The 20375-nt window shown below is 39.2% G+C and overlaps 1 protein-coding gene across 12 annotated transcripts in view; it reads right to left on the minus strand.

The window, feature by feature from the left end:
* Positions 1-702: 702 nt before the first annotated feature.
* szt2 (SZT2 subunit of KICSTOR complex) overlaps positions 703-20375 on the minus strand; it is a 238193-nt gene continuing 218520 nt past the window's right edge. For all 12 annotated transcript variants that reach the window (XM_048538804.2, XM_048538813.2, XM_048538805.2 and 9 more), the window contains 7 exons: positions 20061-20274; positions 18446-18629; positions 13161-13283; positions 8432-8918; positions 6756-6872; positions 2614-2682; positions 703-1944 (listed from right to left, as the gene is read on the minus strand). In XM_048538804.2, coding sequence (XP_048394761.2) covers positions 1798-1944; positions 2614-2682; positions 6756-6872; positions 8432-8918; positions 13161-13283; positions 18446-18629; positions 20061-20274 — 1341 coding nt within the window. In that variant the 3' untranslated portion in view covers positions 703-1797. The remainder of the gene's footprint in view (positions 1945-2613; positions 2683-6755; positions 6873-8431; positions 8919-13160; positions 13284-18445; positions 18630-20060; positions 20275-20375) is intronic.

Consider the following 20375-nt stretch of genomic DNA (forward strand, 5'->3'; position numbering starts at 1 on the left):
GCCTCACCAAATGGAGAATTGCAGAAGATTTCTCAAAATCACGTTAAGGTTCTTCTAACTCACTGAATTAGTTTGTGGGTTGTGATGTTTTGTTAAGATTTTATATTAATGCTTCATTTTGTTTCATATTAGCACCATGAGTAATGTTCCAATTATGAGAATGAGAGAAAAGGGAATTGAACAGCAGCAGAAAATGATAGATTTTTTTGTCCAATTTTGCAGCTTGAGCTGACCTTTGATAGGATGAGATGTTTAATGTTATAAACAATTTTCCCAGATTAACTATCAACATTCTCAAATATCACTTGGGCCTAGCGCTGTTCATTGACTGAATCAATCCAACTCGACAGCAGCAGATTCTGTTTATGTGTTTTTCAACTACATTCTGCGATTCCATGTCTGTAGAATTATTATTATTGTTATAATAGTGACCTATTAAGCAAAATTCTTTTAGAACGTGGAATTCCCTGGATTTCTCACAATATTTTCTGTATTCTGTTTATTTCTCTGACCTATCCAAAAGTTTCAAGCCATGAAGATTTTGAAAATGAAAGTATTAATGGGAGGAACAAAACAAATTATAACACTGAAAAGGGAAAAGCGCTCACTGGTCTGTAGACCAAAACAAAATTCAAGGGAAACAATTTGTTCACACAGAAACGATTAATAGAACTTTATTATTTTACAATGATAATTCAGCCATTTTCACTATATACAAAATATACATCAAATATATTTATTTATAATTAATCCTCCCCAAATAAGGGGACATTGTGCAGCTGCAACTAAGTCTATAGTCGACTGTTGAAAATTCTACAAAGGAATGTGCTTTAAAATCAAAGGTGCTTCTTATGCACTTCGAGCATTCATTCCCAAGTGCGGCGTCACCTTTTTGCCACTGTAGGAGTGGCGAAGAAGCCATGCTTAAAGCAACACCTCTACCAGGCAATGTATAGAAACAGTGTCACTGATGCAGGAACAAACAATATGAATATAATGCAAGAATTGCAATTTTGTTTTATATCTTCCAAAGTGAAAACAAACTTGCATTTTAAAAAGATGGTACTTGTGAATCTCTCAGAAAATTATATTTGACCGTGTTCCAGTGCATGTAAATTTGTCATAATGCAAGGACCAGATGAAAATAAATCTTTAAAAGCTTCAAATTAAGAACCATGTACAACTGGACAATCTCAGATTCTCACCCCACTGGATCTTGTTGCTCAACCTATCCACTAAAGTAAGATAAATTTTGTCAGTTCATCAGTTTGATTCGGAGCAGGGGGAAATAGCAAAAAGAAGGGAAAAGATATCCTTTCATGTAGCTTGTCAATAGCCACGGTGCTGTTTTGCAACAGGATGAACAACATTTTAGTTGAAACTAAACAAAGTTATTCCACCTTCCCGAGTTGACTTATCTCATACAGGGATGGAACAACTAGCTGAAAGAAGGATGAAAAATGTTTAAAGGAAGAACAGAAAGCAAAATATAATGGCATATTAGTATATTAATCCTTAAATTCAGTAAATAAAAATAAATTAAGAAATGTAAACATCCAATAAAGTTGGACTGTCTAACTTTTGGAAGGCACCAATGGACATCCCAACAACTTCAGTGTTCAAAGTAAGTGAACATAGGGATAAGAAGTTTGAATCATATTTAAATCAATACTTCCTTGTGTGGGGATTACACTACATCACAGTTTCTTGCCTTGAGCAACTGAACAGTAACAATGTGAATATAAAAGTCAGCGTAATAAAGCAAATAAGCCCAAAAACAGGTGCATTTCATGTCTGCTACTGTAGCATGCCAGTCCACAGGTTATAGCATGCAGTGTTGATGACAGATTCCAGGTGATAGTACATAGATACAAGCTGAGGTAGAGGGCTGTCACTGTTCTGTGGCTGTGCAGGAAGCGGCTCTCGGAATACAACTTTCAGACTCTGAAAAAGAAAAACAGCTTCTAATCTTGTAATGGTTTGATGGAAATCCATAGCCTCATCAAATAGAAGCAGTCTAAATTTCTAATTCCCTTGATCTCTGTAAATGTACAATGAGGCAAAAGCTTCTCAGAAATATTCATTCCTCTGAGCCTCCAGCAGGATAAATGAGGCCTCTGGATGACTCATTGTCTGATACAGACTGCTACAAGAAGCATCCATTAGACTGCTTATCCACTCTTCCTTATATCAACTGATAAAGTCACCAACAGAAATGCAAGAACAATCCAGCGTAATATTGACCGTTTCTCCTAGCCTCCCTTATGAAATCTGTGCTCTTCCCTAGTATCATTAAAATCAAAGCTCACTGATAACTGGATCAAAGTTGCATGTAAACAGTAAATTGCTCAGTTCATTGTAACACTAACAATTGGCAACTGTTGCACTGCTATACATTCATTTCTTATTCTCTTTGCGCAGTACTGTCACTCACCTTCCTCTTTTGAGTCAAAGAAAATGCTCTTAAGCCTGTAGTTATACAGCTGGTTTGCGGCACTCCCTGTAGGGAAATTCTCTGTTTTGTACAAGCACTATAGAGCCTTGCTTATATCATACATGGGTTTCTCAGACTCTTTGCGATTGCCTATATAAAAGGCTCGATTGAAATCTTACCGTTTTTGCAGACTGTGAATCAAGGAAGATGAGAACAAAACAGTCGATAAACTTCTGGTTCAACACTGCCTGTGAAGGAAGTTATATCACCATTTTACAAACGAGTTGAAGATGAGCACAGTCCCTCATATTATTTACACGACAGACATACAATGATTGACAAGAACTACTATGACTACTGCAAAACATACCTCAATGTTTCACATGTATGTAAACTACAAACATGCAGTGCCCATATCAGAAATGTCCATCAACAGGATAAGAAAAGATTAGGCCTACAAATTCTTTGACCTAAGCACTGTGAAATAAATGCAGTGACGGAGGTTATGTCAATCAGCACCCTGCATGAAGTTATAATACCCGGAGTGTCAAGTGCTGAAAGGTTTAAATAAACTGCCGTGCATTGAGAAGCATAACATATTCAATCATCAGGCTTAGCATTTTGAAAAAGATTTATTCTCCCCTGCGTGGGCAGGAAACAACATCTTACAGGTGAAGGGGCATTGCTTGGATTTATGAAAACTTGGAAGGTGAGTACCACTGAAAATCATACACAGATAATCTGAATTAGTTTAAAAATACAATTTTGACTTTTGCTAATGACAAAATTGAGGGCACTTGATAAAAGTGAGGAAAACTGTACAATACTATAGGAAGACAGAGATGTGGCATGTATAGACAGTTGACAGGTTTAGTCTAGATATGCCCGAGGAAATAACTTTCAAAGGAAATCGAAATGAGAGTGTAAACTTGGTGAAAAGATGCTGAATGAGTGTAAATGAAAAGACAGCAAAAGGTTTAAATAATTATTTATCCATATAAAAATTGAATTATCCAGAAAAGCCATTAAAAAAAGCAACAGCATTTTGAGCTGTATGAATTGTATAAACATCGGCTAGTTTCCGTTTTGGGAGCACATTGTGCAATTTTGGGCACCTTCTATTAAATGATAAAAGACAGTGAAGCCAGAGAACATTTGGTGTAGATAGATTTATCGGGAATGGGAAATTATCAGTAAAAGTAAACACACTGTAGAAGTCTCAAATAACATGTTCATTACAGCAGAGAAGGCTTTTTATGATTATGAAGGTTCCTGATGCAATGAATTGGATAAGAGCATTTATCATTTTAAGGGAGTAACTCATCAAGTGTCAAATATTCAGAATTTTCACTATGACAGTGAGGACAGAGTTGCAAACATGTAGAATGCTTTGTTACGGCAAGTGGCTGATGCATCTTTTTAAGAGAAAAGCAGATAAGTGTTTGAGGCCAGGAAAGAGACAGGACAACCAAAACAACAAGGATAACAAGGTGTAGAGCTGGATGAACACAGCAGGCCAAGCAGCATCAGAGGAGCAGGAAAACTGATGTTTCAGATCTGGAGCCTGACCCTGTCCAGACCCGAAACGTCAGCTTTCCTGCTCTGATGCTGCTTGGCCTGCTGTGTTCGTTCAGCTCTACACCTTGTTATCGCAGAATCTCCAGTATCGGCAGTTCCCACTATCTCCAAAACAGCAAGGAAATAGTTTTGAATTATTCCAAGATGAGCTCAGAAGATACAATAGCCTATGTAGTCTTATTTTGGTTTTATTTTAATTTGATCATTACTTTAACACATTTACAACGGAGATCGGAAATTCTACAGTGCTTCTAAAATGTTTCCTCTTGCACTAAAGATGATGCAGGGCTTTTCTTGACTTCAGCTGAATATGTTATCTTAAGTAGTAAAAGATAAGTTGCTGAATTTTGGAAGATGATTCAATGCCAATAGTTTAATGACATTTTGGTAACCACTGCTCCCCTATACGGAGTCTTGAGCACTTTGTTGCTGATTGTATGTTTGAAACATGATCAGTATTGAAAGGTTCCTTCCAAAAATGTTTATTTAACTGTTCAGATTCAGAATTAGTCCAACCCTTCAATTCTTTGTGGCACTACTGCATTGGAATTAGTAAAATAATGCTTCCTCCTTGAGTCAGGAAATTCCCTCTATACAGTGGGTTTGAGATATAGAAATAGGCTGGAGGGGCTGGGATTTCATTCACTGGACCATTGGAGATTCAGGAATGACCTTACAGAGGTTTAGAAATCACGAGGGCATAGATAAGGTGAATATCAAGGGTCTTTTTCCTCGGGTGGGGGAATTTAAAACTAGGGAGAATATTTTTAAGCTGAGGAGGAAGTTTTACAAAGGATGTGAGGGGCAACATTTTTACACAGTGTGGTGTAAAAAGTGCCAGAGCAAGTGATGGATGCAGGCACTGTTACAACATTTAAAAGACATTTAGATAAGTACATGAATAGAAAAGGTTTGTAGGCATATGGGCCAAATGCAGGCAAGTGAGATTAGTTTAGGAACATGGTCAGTGTGGACTAATTAGACTGAAGGGTCTGTTTCCATGCTGCATGATTCTGTAAGTGGAATGAAATTGTTCCCCCCTTCTATATGAACTCCCTTGGGAAACTGGCTGACACTTCGTGATTCCATATCAAAATGATTAGACCAACTTTGCAAATAATCTCTGTGGGAAAATACATCTGTCATTGAACAAATTCCCTACAGTACTACAATAAAAATAAAACGCAACAGATTCTGGTTACCTAAAACAAAGGATCACTGCTTTCTGTTGCTGCAACACAAAGGGTCTCGGGGGTGCCTGTGCAAGAAGCACAGAAAGCTGGCAAATGGGAGCAACAGGTAATCAGGAAAGCTAATATAAAATATTGCCCCTCATTTCATGGGATTGGAGTACAAAAGTGGGGAGGTCTTTCAGCAAATGTACAAGGCGCTGGTGAGACCACACCTGGAGTACTGTGAGCAGTTTTGGTCCCCTTATTTAAAGGAAGATACCATTTAATTGGAGGCAGTTCAGAGAAAGCTCACGAGCACTATCCCTGGCAAGGAGACAGTGTCTTATGAGCAAAGATTAAGCAGGTTGGGACTCTGCTCATTGGAGTTTAAAAGAAGCAGTGATCTCTTTGAAAAATATAGGATTCCTGAAGGTTTGGCAGAGTAAATTCTGAGAGGATAGTTCCCTCCATGGGAGAGACTAGGAATAGACGGCATAATCTCAGAATAAAGGAGTACCAATTTAATGTTGAGACGAGAAGAAATTTCTTCTGTCAGAGGAACGAAAGCCTTTGGAACTCCTTGCCATAGATAGCTGTGGGACCAGAGTCCTTATGTATATTTAAGGCTGAGATAGATTCTTGATCAGTCGAGTCATTAAGGGCTACAGGTAATACATGGGAAGTTGATACAAGGAATGCAGGTAGTGCATGAATGGAACAAGCTGCAAAAGGGAGTGGAGGAGGATGGTACAATTACAACATTTAAAAGGGATCAAGATGGGTACATAGTTTAGCGGGGTTTGGGCCAAATACCAGAAAATGGGGTTACATTAATTTAGAATATCTGGTCAGTATGGACAAGTTGCAGCAAAGTGACTGTTTCTGTGCTATACATTTCTATAAGTGATGGATCAACTTTGATCCTATTGAATAGTGCAGCAAGCTCGAGGGGCCAAACAGCCTACTCCTGTTCCAATTCTTATGATCTCTTTACAAATACTGCCAGGCCAGCTGAGTTACTTGAGCACTTTCTATTTTTGTTTCCATTAGTGCTGCCATAAGCCAAATTCCCAAAACCACACTGCACCTTCAACGAGCTAATACTAGCAAATAGATCAGAATTAGCATCAACTACTCCCAAACCCAGCACCCATCCCTCTATTTGTTTCTGTTGAGCTGAATATTTCATTCCTCTTTATTCCACACTCCAAAACTACATTTTCTACAATAGTTAACTGCTCCCCCTGCACCCATGCACTATTTCAACCCATTTCCTAACTACAATCTTCTTGAAACATCTTTAGTTACAGATACTGGTAGATATAGAGTTATCATGAAGGCCAATGACTTTGACCTCAAAAGTTCACTCAAAATGTGACTTTCAACCTGAAAAATATCACCAACATAAGCTCTCCAATAAAGTTGCAGTTAATGTCTCAGCTTTCCCAATGAGGGTGGCACAGTGGCTCAGAGGTTAGCACTGCTGCCTCTCAGCGCCAGGGGCCTGGGTTTGATTCCACTCTCGGACAACTGTCTGTGTGGAATTTGCTATACACTTGGTGTTAACTTACCAAGTACTGGGTTCCTCTATCTGAATCTACAAAGAGTCGGCAACTCTGGGAGAATCGGTTGAGTAAAACCTTGATTAGACTCTGATACCAGCTGGTACTCATTGACAGAAAGCAATCCTGGAACAAGAGAAAGACACAATAATCATAAATGACAACAGGAAATAGGGTAATAAGAAGTCATAACATTGGGCAAAGGTGAAAAAATTTGAGAAACAAATCTACAACAGGTCCAATTGAGAACTAACGTCACAATCATTCAAATTGTGTATAACTTTTCTTCTCAGTGAAATAATCAGGATTGAATATGTATAACAGACTTATACAGTTGTCTGAGGTTGGAAATGATGCTAGACATAGAATTAGGGCATATTGTTGAAGCAAACCAGCCAAAGTTTTATTTTATATATTGCAGATTCATTCTCAATAATTGGAGGAGCTAATGTGATTGCATTTCTAAATACAAATGAATTGTTGGGTAAGTTATAGCTATGTCTTTCATGTTCAATACTTTTTCCCCAAGCAGTTTTAGATTGTATTTTTACTTCTACAGCTATCATAAATATGTTCTATCATCGGTACAATAAGGGATATCAAAATTAATCTAATGGCACAAAGGGTGATGCATTTCGTTGTTCAGAAAATTATGTGGAGTGCCGGTGTTGGACTGGGGTGGACAGGATCAGAAGTCACATGACATCAGGTTATAGTCCAACAGATTTATTTGAAATCACAAGCTCTTGGAGCGCTATCCTTTTGTCATGTGAACTTCATTAGGCAGCGCTTCGAAAGCTTGTGATTTCAAATAAACCTGTTGGACTATAACCTGGCATCATGTGAATTCTGACCTTGTTCAGAGAATAAGGAATACCTTCAATAAAAGGCATTCCCTGCCTACATCATTACACAGAAAGCACTTCCCAATTCTGCTTCTCACACCGATGAAGGTTCTTCAAATGGAGTTGTTCTACCCATGCTAGTCAGGGATATAGCACAGAGGTTTTGAAATACACAACCACCATCTGACTTTGTTTACTCAGGTGTATCCACAGTTATATACAGGCAAGTCCTAGGTTCCTATGAAATAAATGTCCAGTGTACAAGTGCATTGACATCAGCTCTGGATATGCCAAGAACTGATTCTATAGAGTTTCACCAAATATACGCACAGAAAATGTTTTATTAACTGCCAGCTATGGGACCGGGAGCATACTGGTTGACCAAATATTCCAGTTGAACAAAAGGTTCACATAACATATGTTTTTGTATTGATTAAGTAATGGAAATATAATACAGGGGGTATACACAATGTTATACTTTATTTCCAACATAAATCGCTTAAATAATAATGAAATTTTGCCTTAAAAAAAACTAACCAGCAGAGAGCCTTCTCACTCCCATCCTCAACTGACCACTAGGACATCACCAGGATTGGGGTAATACAGTAAACTTCTGGTATTTCAAGTATATAATTTTTGCCGGTTTATTGAGAGTGCTGGTTTATAAGGTGTCAGTTAAAACAAAGTTAGCTGTATCAATAAATAAGTGAGGATATCTGGGGAAATTACCTAAATCTCTAGTCAACAAATTTCCATAGTATTAAGTTTTTATCACAATATAGATGTCATTGAAAATAATCAGTTAACTTTACTGTAATTGCAGAATAGTCCATCACTCACCAGTTGCGGGTCAATTTCAGAAATTGATTTACTATGTACAGCTCCAAGCAACTCTTCCAGCTCTGCAAAGGACAGCTTGCTCATTTTATGTTTGTCTGAAGACAAATGCTCTCCCAAAAAGAGGCGCTGCCAGAGGACATCGCGACGACAATGGGACTTCGCTTGCTGAACCATCGTTGTAATCTGTTCTTGGGCTGTTCCTACTTCTGATGCCAGTAAAGGGAAGAGAGGAGAGGAATAGAATAGTTCTGGAGCCATCTTCAAAGGTTTCCTGTGCAAGTAAAATTCACTGGAATCGCCTGTCTCATCCCAGCCATCTTGGTCAGCCTCCCTCTGTTCGGGTTCATATTTTTCTGACAATGAGGGATCTCTTGTGAAGTCAAAAGAGTCTCTACAAGTGTGTGGTAATTTCTTAAAGCGTCTCATATCAGCAGTTAGTCTTGGGAACAACTCCCGGCAGCTTGTCATGATCACATAGAAACGCAATCTTAAAAAAAAAGTTTGAAAAATGAAACAAACTGATTTTTCAGCCAGGCATAGTTTAGTCCAGGACTTGATAAGTAAAATACATCCATTCTCAATGCCGATGGAAACTTAATGTCTTTCATGTGCTTTACATTAATATATTTCTCTTTTGGAGATGGTGGGGTGTGGAGGGGAAGAGATAGATAGATATATTTTATGGTATGATAAATGGAATTTTGTATCTATAGCTATCTGTAATATAGCAAAAGACAGGTTTGAATGATACTTGAAGTTGAAAAAACTACAAACATACAGGACTGATAATTGTTGTTACAGGGATAGGAACTCATAAGCAGAGAAACTACAATTTGAAATTCTATTTTAATATTAATTTATTACTGGGGAGAGTGGTTTTACCTACAAGCGCAGACTTGCAGGTCACAGTGTTTCCCCAATGGATTTTGTTCTCTAAATGAAAAACGGAGCTTTGGCATTCTTGACATCTATGTTGCAATCAAGTTAGATGCAGATTAAAACTACACTTGGCTTTACTTCAAAAAGCAGGCTGAAATGTGCATTAGTAATGAAATGGCCTTTCCTACCATTTTAAAGGTTTAACGTGTTCATTTGACAAACATAAAAATGAACATAACTAATTAGAAACAGAGGAAGACGTGGAAATAGGCCACAAGGCCCTTCTAGCCTGCTTGTTGTTCACTAAGATCATGGCTGAATTTCCAATTCTACAACCTTGGATTCTCTTGCCTAATAAGAATCTAACCACCCACCTTCGCAATAACCCTGCCTCCACCACGTTCTGACACAGAGTTCCAAAATCCCTTCATCACTACCTTATTAGCAACCCCTCATTTTAAAGCAATATCCTGTACTTAATGGGCTCACTCACAACAGTGAGCATCATTTTCTCAACCACCAATCAAGATCGTTCAGGATCTTACAAACTTCAATCAAATCACCCCTCACTCTTTTAAACTCAAGTGGAAATACACCCAAGATAGCCATTTTTTTTCTTTTAGCACAACCCCACTGATTCTAGGTATCTAATAAACCTCCTCTGAGCCACCTTTCACTGGGCATTTCTATCCTTCCCAAAATAAGGAGACCAAAACTCCTTGGCGGCACGGTGGCTCATTGGTTAGCACTGCAGCCTGACAGCACCAGGGACCCGGGTTCGATTCCTGCCTCGGGCGACTGTCTGTGTGGAGTTTGCACATTCTCCCCATATCTGCGTGGGTTTCCTCCGGGTGCTCCGGTTTCCTCCCACAGTCCAAAGATGTGCAAGCTAGGTGGATTGGCCATGCTAAATTGCCCATAGTGTTCAGGGATGTGTGGGTTATAGGGGGGTGGGTCTGGGTGGGACGTTTCAAGGGACGGTGTGGACTTGTTGGGCCGAAGGGCCTGTTTCCACACTGTGGGTAATCTAATCTAAAACAAATCTAAAAACTGCACACAGTATGAGAGATATGGTCTCACCAATGCCCCGTACAACTGAAGCATAACTTCCATTCCTTAAGTTCAATTTCTTTCTTTATTCATTCATGGGATATAAGTGCCACTGGCTGTACCAGCATTTAATGCCTATCCCCAATTGTTTCTTTTTCTTTATTCATTTATAGGATGAGGGTGTCGATAACCAGGCAGCATTTATTGTTCATCCCTAATTGCCCAGAGGGCAGTTTAGAGACAACATTGCTATGGGCCTGGAGTCACTTGTAGGCCAGACTAGGTAAGGATGAACAATTTCCTTCCCTCAAGGGCATTAACGAACCTGATGGGTTTTTCTAGCAATCAACAGTGGTTTCATGGGCATTGTTTTATTCTCATTTCCAGAATATCATCCAATTCAAATTCCACCATTTGTCATGGCGGGATTCAAAGTCAGAACATTTACCAGGGTCTCTGGATTAATTTTCCCCAGCGTTGGGGAGTCCAAAGCTAGACGGCATCGGTTTAAGGTGGGAGGGGAAAGAAATAAAAGTGAGCTAAGGAGCACCTCTTTCATGCAAACGGTGGACATATGGATACCCACCAGCGCTGGGGTGCACGCACTGTGGATCCCCTACTATTCGGAATCTCTATCCAAAACAGGTTCCTCAATCTGATCTCCTGAAGGAAGATCATATCTCATGCTTATACATTTTTAATTGTAAGTGTTACTCCTTTGCCTAGCTTCCTATTCTTCCTGAATGTCATGCACTTCTGAATATTCAGAACTAATCCTGATCATTCTGTAGCCAATGTGCTATTGAATCATATTTATTCACTTCAGTGTATGTTATCAATTCATTTACTTTGTTATGAATGTTACCTCCATTCAGAGACAGAGTATTTAGTTCGGAATTTTATTATCTTTGTAGCATCTAGTTTTGATTGCTGGTATATATTTTTTTCTTGACCGGCAATAAATGCTGGCCAAGCCAGTGACGCCCACATCCCATGAACAAATAAAAGTTACATGTTTCTACGTGTCTCTAATAGTACTTAATAAATACTAATGTACCATATCCTATATTTATCTGTGTTAATTTTCATTTGACTGAAGATTTGTAAGTTTTTTTGCATATTATAAACTACTTTTTTTAATGCAAAATGCTAATAAATAATTAGTCTTGCAATCTTTAAAATGTACACTTTAGTAATTGCAGAGTATAAAATTCTGGACTGTCGCTTGCTAACAGGCTTTAGGGCATCACGGTGGCTCAGTGGTTAGCACTCCTACCTCACAGAGCCAGGGGCCTGGGTTTGATACCAACCTCGGGCAACCATCAGTGTGGAGGTTGCACGTTCTCCCCATGTCTGTATGGCTTTCCACTGAGTGGTCACGTTTCTTCCCACAGTCCAAAGACATGCCGGTTAATGGGATTGGCTATAGGTAATCAGGTGCATTGGTTACTGGTAATACAGGGTTACAGGGAAAGGATAGGGGGATTGGTTTGGGTGGGATGCTCTTCAGAGGGTCAGCATGGGCTTGTTGGGCCAAATGGCCTGTTTCCACACTGTGGGGATTCTATAATTATATAAGCTTCCTTAGTTTTTTTTTAAAACCCTAGACAAAACAATATGACCCTGTTAACTATGCCTGCACCTGTAGTATTATATGCAAATAAAAATCAGTTCTCACTGTGCATCAATGCTTCAAACATCCCTCAGCTAAGGTTCTGATATTGATTGTAGTACAAGGTAGTTAATGGAGTATAATAACAGTGATCAGATTCAGCCATTGCTCCATAGCTTGATGAAGCAGAAAGCCCTCAGAAATGACTTCAAATTACAATTTACAGACAAATCGACCTGAAGGATAATTATCAAGTAGTGCTACTTGTATTTGAAGCTTATGTCGAATAGGTCTGTACATGCTAATTAGATTAATGTAGAAAAAATTGATCAAGGAAAGACTTATGTTGGAAAGCTAGATTAAATTTTGAATAGATAATCTATTAACTGATTCCAACTTCACAGAGTGAAAATTGCTAAAATAATTGAAATCACTGTTTACCTAGACAAACTCTTCATTAGCTACCCAGATCATATTTGACAGTAAATTGTAATTTTAACTGAATATTAAAATCTATATGAAACAAAGGCCATAAAATAACAATATCCAGAACAGAACAGGGATATATTATTGCCTTGCGTTTTGACAGCAGCCCATTACAAAGCACTTTTAAGAACCATATGGTCCCCTCAATTGAGAATGTATAATGAACTTCTCAAAGGTTAACAATATTTATAGGCAAGACTCAAAATTTATCACAGACTGATGGACTGAATGTGGTGTGTGGCATCAAGTCAGAATAATAGTTATTCAGTATTCAAAACTGAGCAACTTGCTTAAGGAATATTATTGGTTATTCCAAGGTACAAAAATGTAATTTGGGCAGGGATGATTAGGATTCAAATGTACAACACAAAGTAATTACAAGCTTCAGACCTTCCCAAAATAATAGAGACTCTTTCAAACCCAGTAGCCACATTTATCAAGGATCCACAATATTCCAGCTTTGTGATTTTACACAAACATCTCAGGCACATTAATATTGTAGTATGGTAAATATGCTCATTACAGTAACACTGAAAGATGTACGGATTACTGCAGTCTTTACAGGAAGGGAGAACACTGAATCTAGAAATCGAAATAATTATAGGATGAATTGGAAATTATGTGCTTCCCAAATTTCAAATTCCAAAAATTAACAAAATAATGGACCAATATAAGGCAAATTAATTAAAGATATAATTTTACCGTAGCATGTTGCGTTCTGTTTCTGGTAACTCTTCAAAAGGACCTGCACTATGACACACCAACAAGGACACATCAAACTCATCATGATGTCTGATTCCTTCAGAATCTTTATATGATCCAGATCTGGATGTCAAAAAAAAGTTTTTAAATCCTGTCAGTCTTTCCATAAACACCAAACAATGACTGCAAAACACTTCTTCTAAACCATAACATTTCAGATTCTAATCACCAAAAACAAGCTGACAGTTCAATGTCTTTTAGTATACAAAACTTGCTCTCACACATGGGTTGTATTTTGGCTGAAGAACAGACATAACTGATCGCTGATCATTCTTTGATCTGGTTACATTCAAAATCTATACAGACTTAAAGCACAGCATTTCTAAACTTGATCAGCTTGTTACTGAAAGTATATTACAAATAGTTTGTGGAATTTGAAATAAGGAACAATCAAAAGGACACTGATAAGGTTAAATGCATTCAGAGAAGTGCAACAAGGCTGATTCTAGGATATAGATTATAAAGTTATTAGGATAAATTGCACAGCTGAATTTGTTTTCACTGGACAAAAAACAGAGTTTTGATCTGGTCTTTAAATTGTCAAGTGATATTGGGCATGATCCTATTTCACACACTCATTCTGCCCTTTAGTCACATCATCCAAAAATATATCCCAGGTTTCACATGGGTGCTGATGACATTCAGCTTTATCACACCAATGCTACCTCTCCAATGTCTGTGATGTGTAATGCTGCTTATTTAATTTCCAGGCTGGATAAGCAGAAACATCCTCTGAGTAAATATTGGGAAAACCCAAACATTGTTAATTCCATCCCTGACCCTAGACATAGCCTGAGGCTGATTCAGACTATTTCCAAACTCAATAGCCCATGTGATCCTGAGATGAAATGCAGATCATGTATTTTTTCCATCACCAAGACTGTCTGTTTCATCTCTGTAACATTAATCATCTACACGCTAACTCAGATCACCACCTTTTGAACCCATACCCATACCTTTGATGTCTGTAGACCTAGCTATTCCAATATTCCCTGGCGAGGCTCTTAATCTTCCACTTTTATCCAAAATTCAGCTGTCCTACCTCACATCAAGTTGATTCACTCCTCATTCATGCCAGCTACCCTATGTTGTTTCTCAGTCCAGCTCTGTTTCCATTTTAGAGGGCTTCTGTTTGTTTTCAAAACATTTTCTGACGTTGTCCTTCTCTGATCCAAAAGTCTAGAAAGATTTCAAGATCTCTGCTCCCATCTTGGTGCTCTGTGTATGTGTTCTTTCTATTGCTTCAGTATTGACATCATGCCTTCAGCTTCTTGGGCCAGGCTCTGGGATCTCCTCCCAAACCTCACTGCTTGTTTACTCCTCCAAATGCTTCCTAAATCCACAACTTCACAGAAACTGCTGAGCACCTGTCCTACATCTCACATGTGGCTTAGTGTCAGATTTTGTTTGATAATGTTCCTGCTGTAAAAATGCAAAATTCAATTTGTTGCAGTTTGTAGATCATGTAGCCAGTGAAGCAATTTCATTTTATACATCCATTCATGAGTTGTGAGCATTACTAGTTGGGTAAGCATTTATTGCTCATTACTAGTTGCCCTTGAGAAGGGGGTAGTAAGTTGCCTTCTTGAACTGCTGCTGTATGTAGATCAACCATGAAATTTGGGAGGGAGCTTCTGGGTTTTACTCAGTCGGATAGAAGGAACCATGATATATTTCCAACTCAGGAGGTGGGTGGCTTGGAGAGATATTACAGACGAACAGTGTTCCTATGTATCTGCTGTCCTTGTTCTTCTTAGATGGCTGCAATTGTGTGTTCAGAAGGTGCTGTCCATGATGCCCTGATAAATTTGTACAATGCATCTTCTAAATGTTACACTCTGCCACTACTGAGCATTGATGGTGGAGGGAGTGAATGTGAATGCGGTGTTAATCAAGAGGGCTGCTTTGTCTGGGATGGTGTCAAGCTTCTCAAATGTTGTTGGGGCTGCACTCATTCATGCACGTAGCGGGGGGGTGGGGGGGATGTTTCATCACTCTTGACTTGTACCTTATTGATGGTGGACAGACTTTTAGGAGCCAGGTGGTAAGTTACTCGCTGCAAGATTCCAAGTCTCTGTCTGCCCTGTAGACACAGTACATACACGCATGCCGAATTCTATTGTGCTTAAACAAAGGTAAACCCCAGAATATTGATAGTAGGGCAGGTTTAGTGGTGGCAATGCCTTTGAATATCAAGAGGTGATAGTCAGGAAATTTGTTGGAAATATTTACTGCCTGGCACTTGTCTGACACAAATGTTACTTGCCACTTGTCAACCCAAACCTGGATACTGTCCAAATCGTGTTTCAGTGTCTGAACAGTCACAAAATAGTAATGAACTTTGTGCAATCATCAACAAATATCCCCACTTGTGGCTTTATGATGGAGGGAAGGCCACTGACGTATCACTGGAAAATGGTCCTGCAGAGACATTCTGGAGCTGAGATAACCGACCTCCAACGGACACAACCGTGTTCTTTCATGCCATGTATGCCTCCAACCTGCGGAAAATATTATCCATACTTCCCACTGGCTCAAATTCTGCTAAGGCTTCTTGATGCTGAAGATCATCACTTCCATATCACCTCAGACTTCAGTTCTTTTGTCCTGATTGAACCAAGGCTGTAATGAGCTCAGGAGTTGAGTGGCCTGGCAGAACCTAAACTAAGTGTCAGTGAGCATGAGCAAGTGCTGCTCAATAGCATCTTTGATGACACCTGCTGTTGCTTTACTGATGATTGAGAGAAGGGTGACAGGGCAATGATTGGCAATTTAGATTTGTTCTGCTTTCATGTTTTAAAAAATTCATTCACAGGTTGAGGGCATCACTGGCTACGCCAGCATTCATTGCCTTCTGGGAAATTAGGGATTGGCAATTAAGAGTCAGCGACAATGCTGTGGATCTGGAGTCACATGTAGGCCAAACCAGGTAAAGATGACAGATTTACTTCCCTGAAGGACATAAGTGAGCCAAATGGGTTTTTCTGATATTTGACAATGGATTCATGGTCAGATCATTAAACACTTAATTCCAGATATTTATTGAATTCAAATTCCACCATCCGCCATGACGGGATCCGAATCCAGGACCCCAGAACAGTCAAGCGATAATTCCAATAAACCATTGCTTCCCCATGTACATGACATACTTGGGCAATTTTCTACCTTGTTGATTTGATACTGGTCTTGTTATACTGGAATAGCTTGGGTAGGGAAATGGCACGTTTTGTCAGATCTTTGGTACTATTGACAAAATGCTGTCAGGGCCCAGTGACTTTGCAGTAGTGCCTTGAGGCATTTCTTGAAATCACATGAAGTGAATCAAATTGGCTGAAGATTGGTATCTGTGAAGGTGGAGACCTCAGGCAGAGGCTGAGATGGATCATCCACTTTTGGCTGAGGACTGGTGCAGACGCCTCAGCTTTAATCTTTTGCTGATACAATACGTTCCCCTGTCATTGAGAACGGGGTATTGTAGAGCCACCTCCTCCATTGAGTTGTTTAATTGTCTCCCACCATTCATGACTGGATGTGTCAGGACTGTACAGCTTACATCTGATACATTAGCTATGGAATTATTTTGATCTGTCTATCACTTGCTGCTTATGTTGCTTGGCATATAAGTAGTCTTGTTTTTGTAGCCTTACAAGGTTGACATTTCAGTTTTAGTACACCTGGTGCGTCTCCTGGCATGCCTCCTTGCATTCTTCATTGAACTAAAGGCTGATCCCCTGGCTGGCTTGATAGTAATGCTACAGTGAGAGATGCGCAAGTTGCAGATTGTGTTGGAGTGCAATACCACTGCTGTTGAAAGCTCACAGCACCCTCTGCATCCCCACTCTAGTAACTCGAACTGTTCAAAAGTCAATACTATTTAGCATTGTGATAGTCCCTCTTTTAATTCCCTCACCACCAAGGCTTGACCCAAACCAGCAGCCATATCCTTTAGAACTTGTTAGTTTGGTCAGTAGTGGTGCTGCTGAGCCATTCTGGCGATGGACACGGAAGTCCTCCAACAGAGAACATTCTGTCCTCTTGCCACAGCACTTCTTCAAAATGCTGTTCAACTGAACAGGTATTGATTCATCAGTTGAGTGGGGGTAGTATATGGTAATCAGTAGCAAGTTTGGCATGATGCAATGACACTTCAGGGGATACAGTGTTAACATTAAAGATTCTTAGAGCAACAGCCTCCTGATCATATACCACTGGGTTGCCACTACAGCTGGGTCTGTCCTGCTAATGAGACAGGATATAGCTATGATGCTGTTGTCCGAGACACTTGTGTAAGATATGATTCTGTGAATGTGGCAATGTCAGGCTATTGCTTAATTAATCTGTGAGACAGCTTTCCCCAATTTTGGCACTAGCCCCAGATGTTAGTATGGAGAGCTTTGCAGAGTTGATGGAACTGTGCTTGCCATTGTGGTTTCCAGTGCCCAGGTTGGTACCGAGTGCTGTATTTGGTTTATTTCCTTCTTTGACTCATACTTGTGGTTGGTGCAACTAAATAGCTTGCTCGGCCATTTCAGAGGGCAGTGAAAAAGTTAACCACATATGCGGAATATAAATTGGGTAGACAGAAAGAAACTTTTCCCCTCATAGAGGGGTCAACTACCTTAAATCTATGCTCCCTGGTTAATTATGAGGTTCAGAGGGGATTTAAGAAATAACTTTTTTCTCCAAAGGTTGGTGGATACTCGGAAGTCATGGCCTGAAAGGTCGGGATGAGAATCATCACAACATTTAGTAAGTTTTTAAATGACCATTTGAAATGCCACATACATAAAGCTGTGCCCTAGAAAATGGAACTAGAGCAGATAGTTGTTTGATAACCTGTGTGGACACAATGGACCAAAGTACTTCTTTCCATGGTGTGAAACTCTGTGAAATTACTGATGATCTGGAGTCACATTTAGGCCAGAGCAGAAAAGGACAGCATTAGTGGACAAAGCGAAACAGATGGGTTCGCAAAACAACCAATATTGTGAAACCAATGAATATTAGACTTTTAATTTCAGCATTTTATATTCAAGGGTCTCTGGGTCTCTAAGTGAGTAGTTCAATGACAAAATCACTACACCATTGTCTCCCCTTAAAGGATGATATGCCGACTAACTCCCTGACAGTACAATTAAATTTCCGCTGGCGATCAAATTGCCTAAATGGAAAGATGGGAAGACCTTCCAACACTATGGCATATACACACATTGCTCTGCACTCACCGATTCCATAGGGCTACTAGTGCATACTCATGCATTTCTGTGTTCTGGGTCCCCTTTCTTCCCTCCATACTCATTGCTGTTCTTGACATTCGCAGCGGTTTCATTCCATATGTACTGGCATGGTCTGTGATATAGTTATACAGCTGATGGGCAGTTGTCATGTTTGTGGACAGAGCTATAGTCCCTGGAGAAAAAAAATTAGAATTTCCAAAACTGATCATGGCAGCAGACTGGATATCAAACTTGCATATTTAAAACAAAATTGCTTGCATCTTAGTTAGTATGTTGATCAAACTAACCAATATCAGTCACATAAATCTTGTTAGGCAAGTCAAAGTCATTGCTGAGGCCATTTCTGCCCTCACTAATCTCTGCACTTTCTACTTGAGGTCACTGAAAGGTAAATAGTAACAGTTAACCTGCTGGGTTAAGTTATTTATTCATTTGTATGACATGAGCATCCTGTCTAGGTCAGTATTTGTTGTCAATCCTTGAGAACGTGGTAGCCAGCTGCCTTCTTGAACTGCTTTTCCAGTTCCAACACAGAACACTAACAGAGTGATCCACAATGTGACACCGCACCGTATCTTTTCATTTAAAGAACAATGGTCTTCTCCTTGATTTCCTCTTTGGTTTGACTTTTATCACACAACTTTGGCAGAACAGCTGGTGGCTGTGTTTTTTTTGACCACAGCATATAACTAAGTGCAATAATGAATGTAGCCTAGGATAACTCCTTACTCGATCCAGACACTACCGTTGAATTCAGCACAATATATTGTGATCACCCATGGAATAGCACCCTACCACACTATGGTGTATCAGATGGATATGCCAACTTGCTGAAAAATCAAATTACATTTATCATTGATTAGGATATTTAGACTTTACAAAAACACGTAGTTACAGAGAATATTAACTTATTTTCTCAACCTCATCCTACAAATGAAACATTAATAAGCACTGTGAAGATTATCTACACACTGACAGCTTTTTTCACTCATATGCTAACTGCACAGTTCATTTAACATGGCCTTTAACATTTAAGTACAATAAATTGGCACTCCATTGCAGTGAAGAACCAAAATACTGCAAATGTAACTAATAGAAAATTATTGAGAGATTTGCTTTAGTAAATATTTATTACGTAATCACTGTTTTGAAATCTCTCCTTGGCCTCACTCCTCCCAACTCTAATCTCCTCCAGCTCCGTAATGTTCTGACTTACCTGCACACCTCATCTAATTCTGGGCTCGATCTTCTACATTTTAGTTGCTCTGCCATTGGTGGCCATGTCTTCTGCCCAGACCCTAAGTTCTGGAATTCCCTCCTAAACTTCTTTTTCCCTTCCCTTCTTTGAGATGTTCCTTAAAACGTACCCCTTTAAACAAGTTTCTGCATATCTGTCAAATATTGCTAATGTCGCTGGGAGTCCAAGTCTGCTTCAAAACATCCCTTATGAGGTGAGTGAAACATTTTAAGCTTGGTGCATGATATAAAATTAGAAATTTAAGCTGAGACTGCACTTTGGGTTCGATCAATTTTTCCACTAGGTGATGCTAAACATTTCTTGCTGCACCAAACTTTTTTTTCCAATAAGTTACAATTCTCTTACCTTCAAAGATGTGGTTCCTTCCATATTTTGGAATATCTGGGTGGTGACAAATAAAATCTTCGAGGAAGCTAGTCAAGTGGTAGCCCTGCCTCAGAGTCATCTGACGGCCGACCAGATATTGATGAATGATGCGCAAGTGGAAATCGTAACTAAAGGAGTGAACATGCATCAGGTCCCGAACCTTGTCACACTCCTCTGTAAACAACATTGACAGCTGCCAGGATAGAGATAACACATTACTATGCATCATATTCATCCTGTTTGTGGGGATTATGGCTTGTTACTACTACCTTAAATTTCTATTTACTTAAATTG

The sequence above is a fragment of the Stegostoma tigrinum genome, chromosome 8, assembly GCF_030684315.1.
Source record: "Stegostoma tigrinum isolate sSteTig4 chromosome 8, sSteTig4.hap1, whole genome shotgun sequence".
In the NCBI taxonomy this organism is placed as follows: domain Eukaryota; kingdom Metazoa; phylum Chordata; class Chondrichthyes; order Orectolobiformes; family Stegostomatidae; genus Stegostoma; species Stegostoma tigrinum.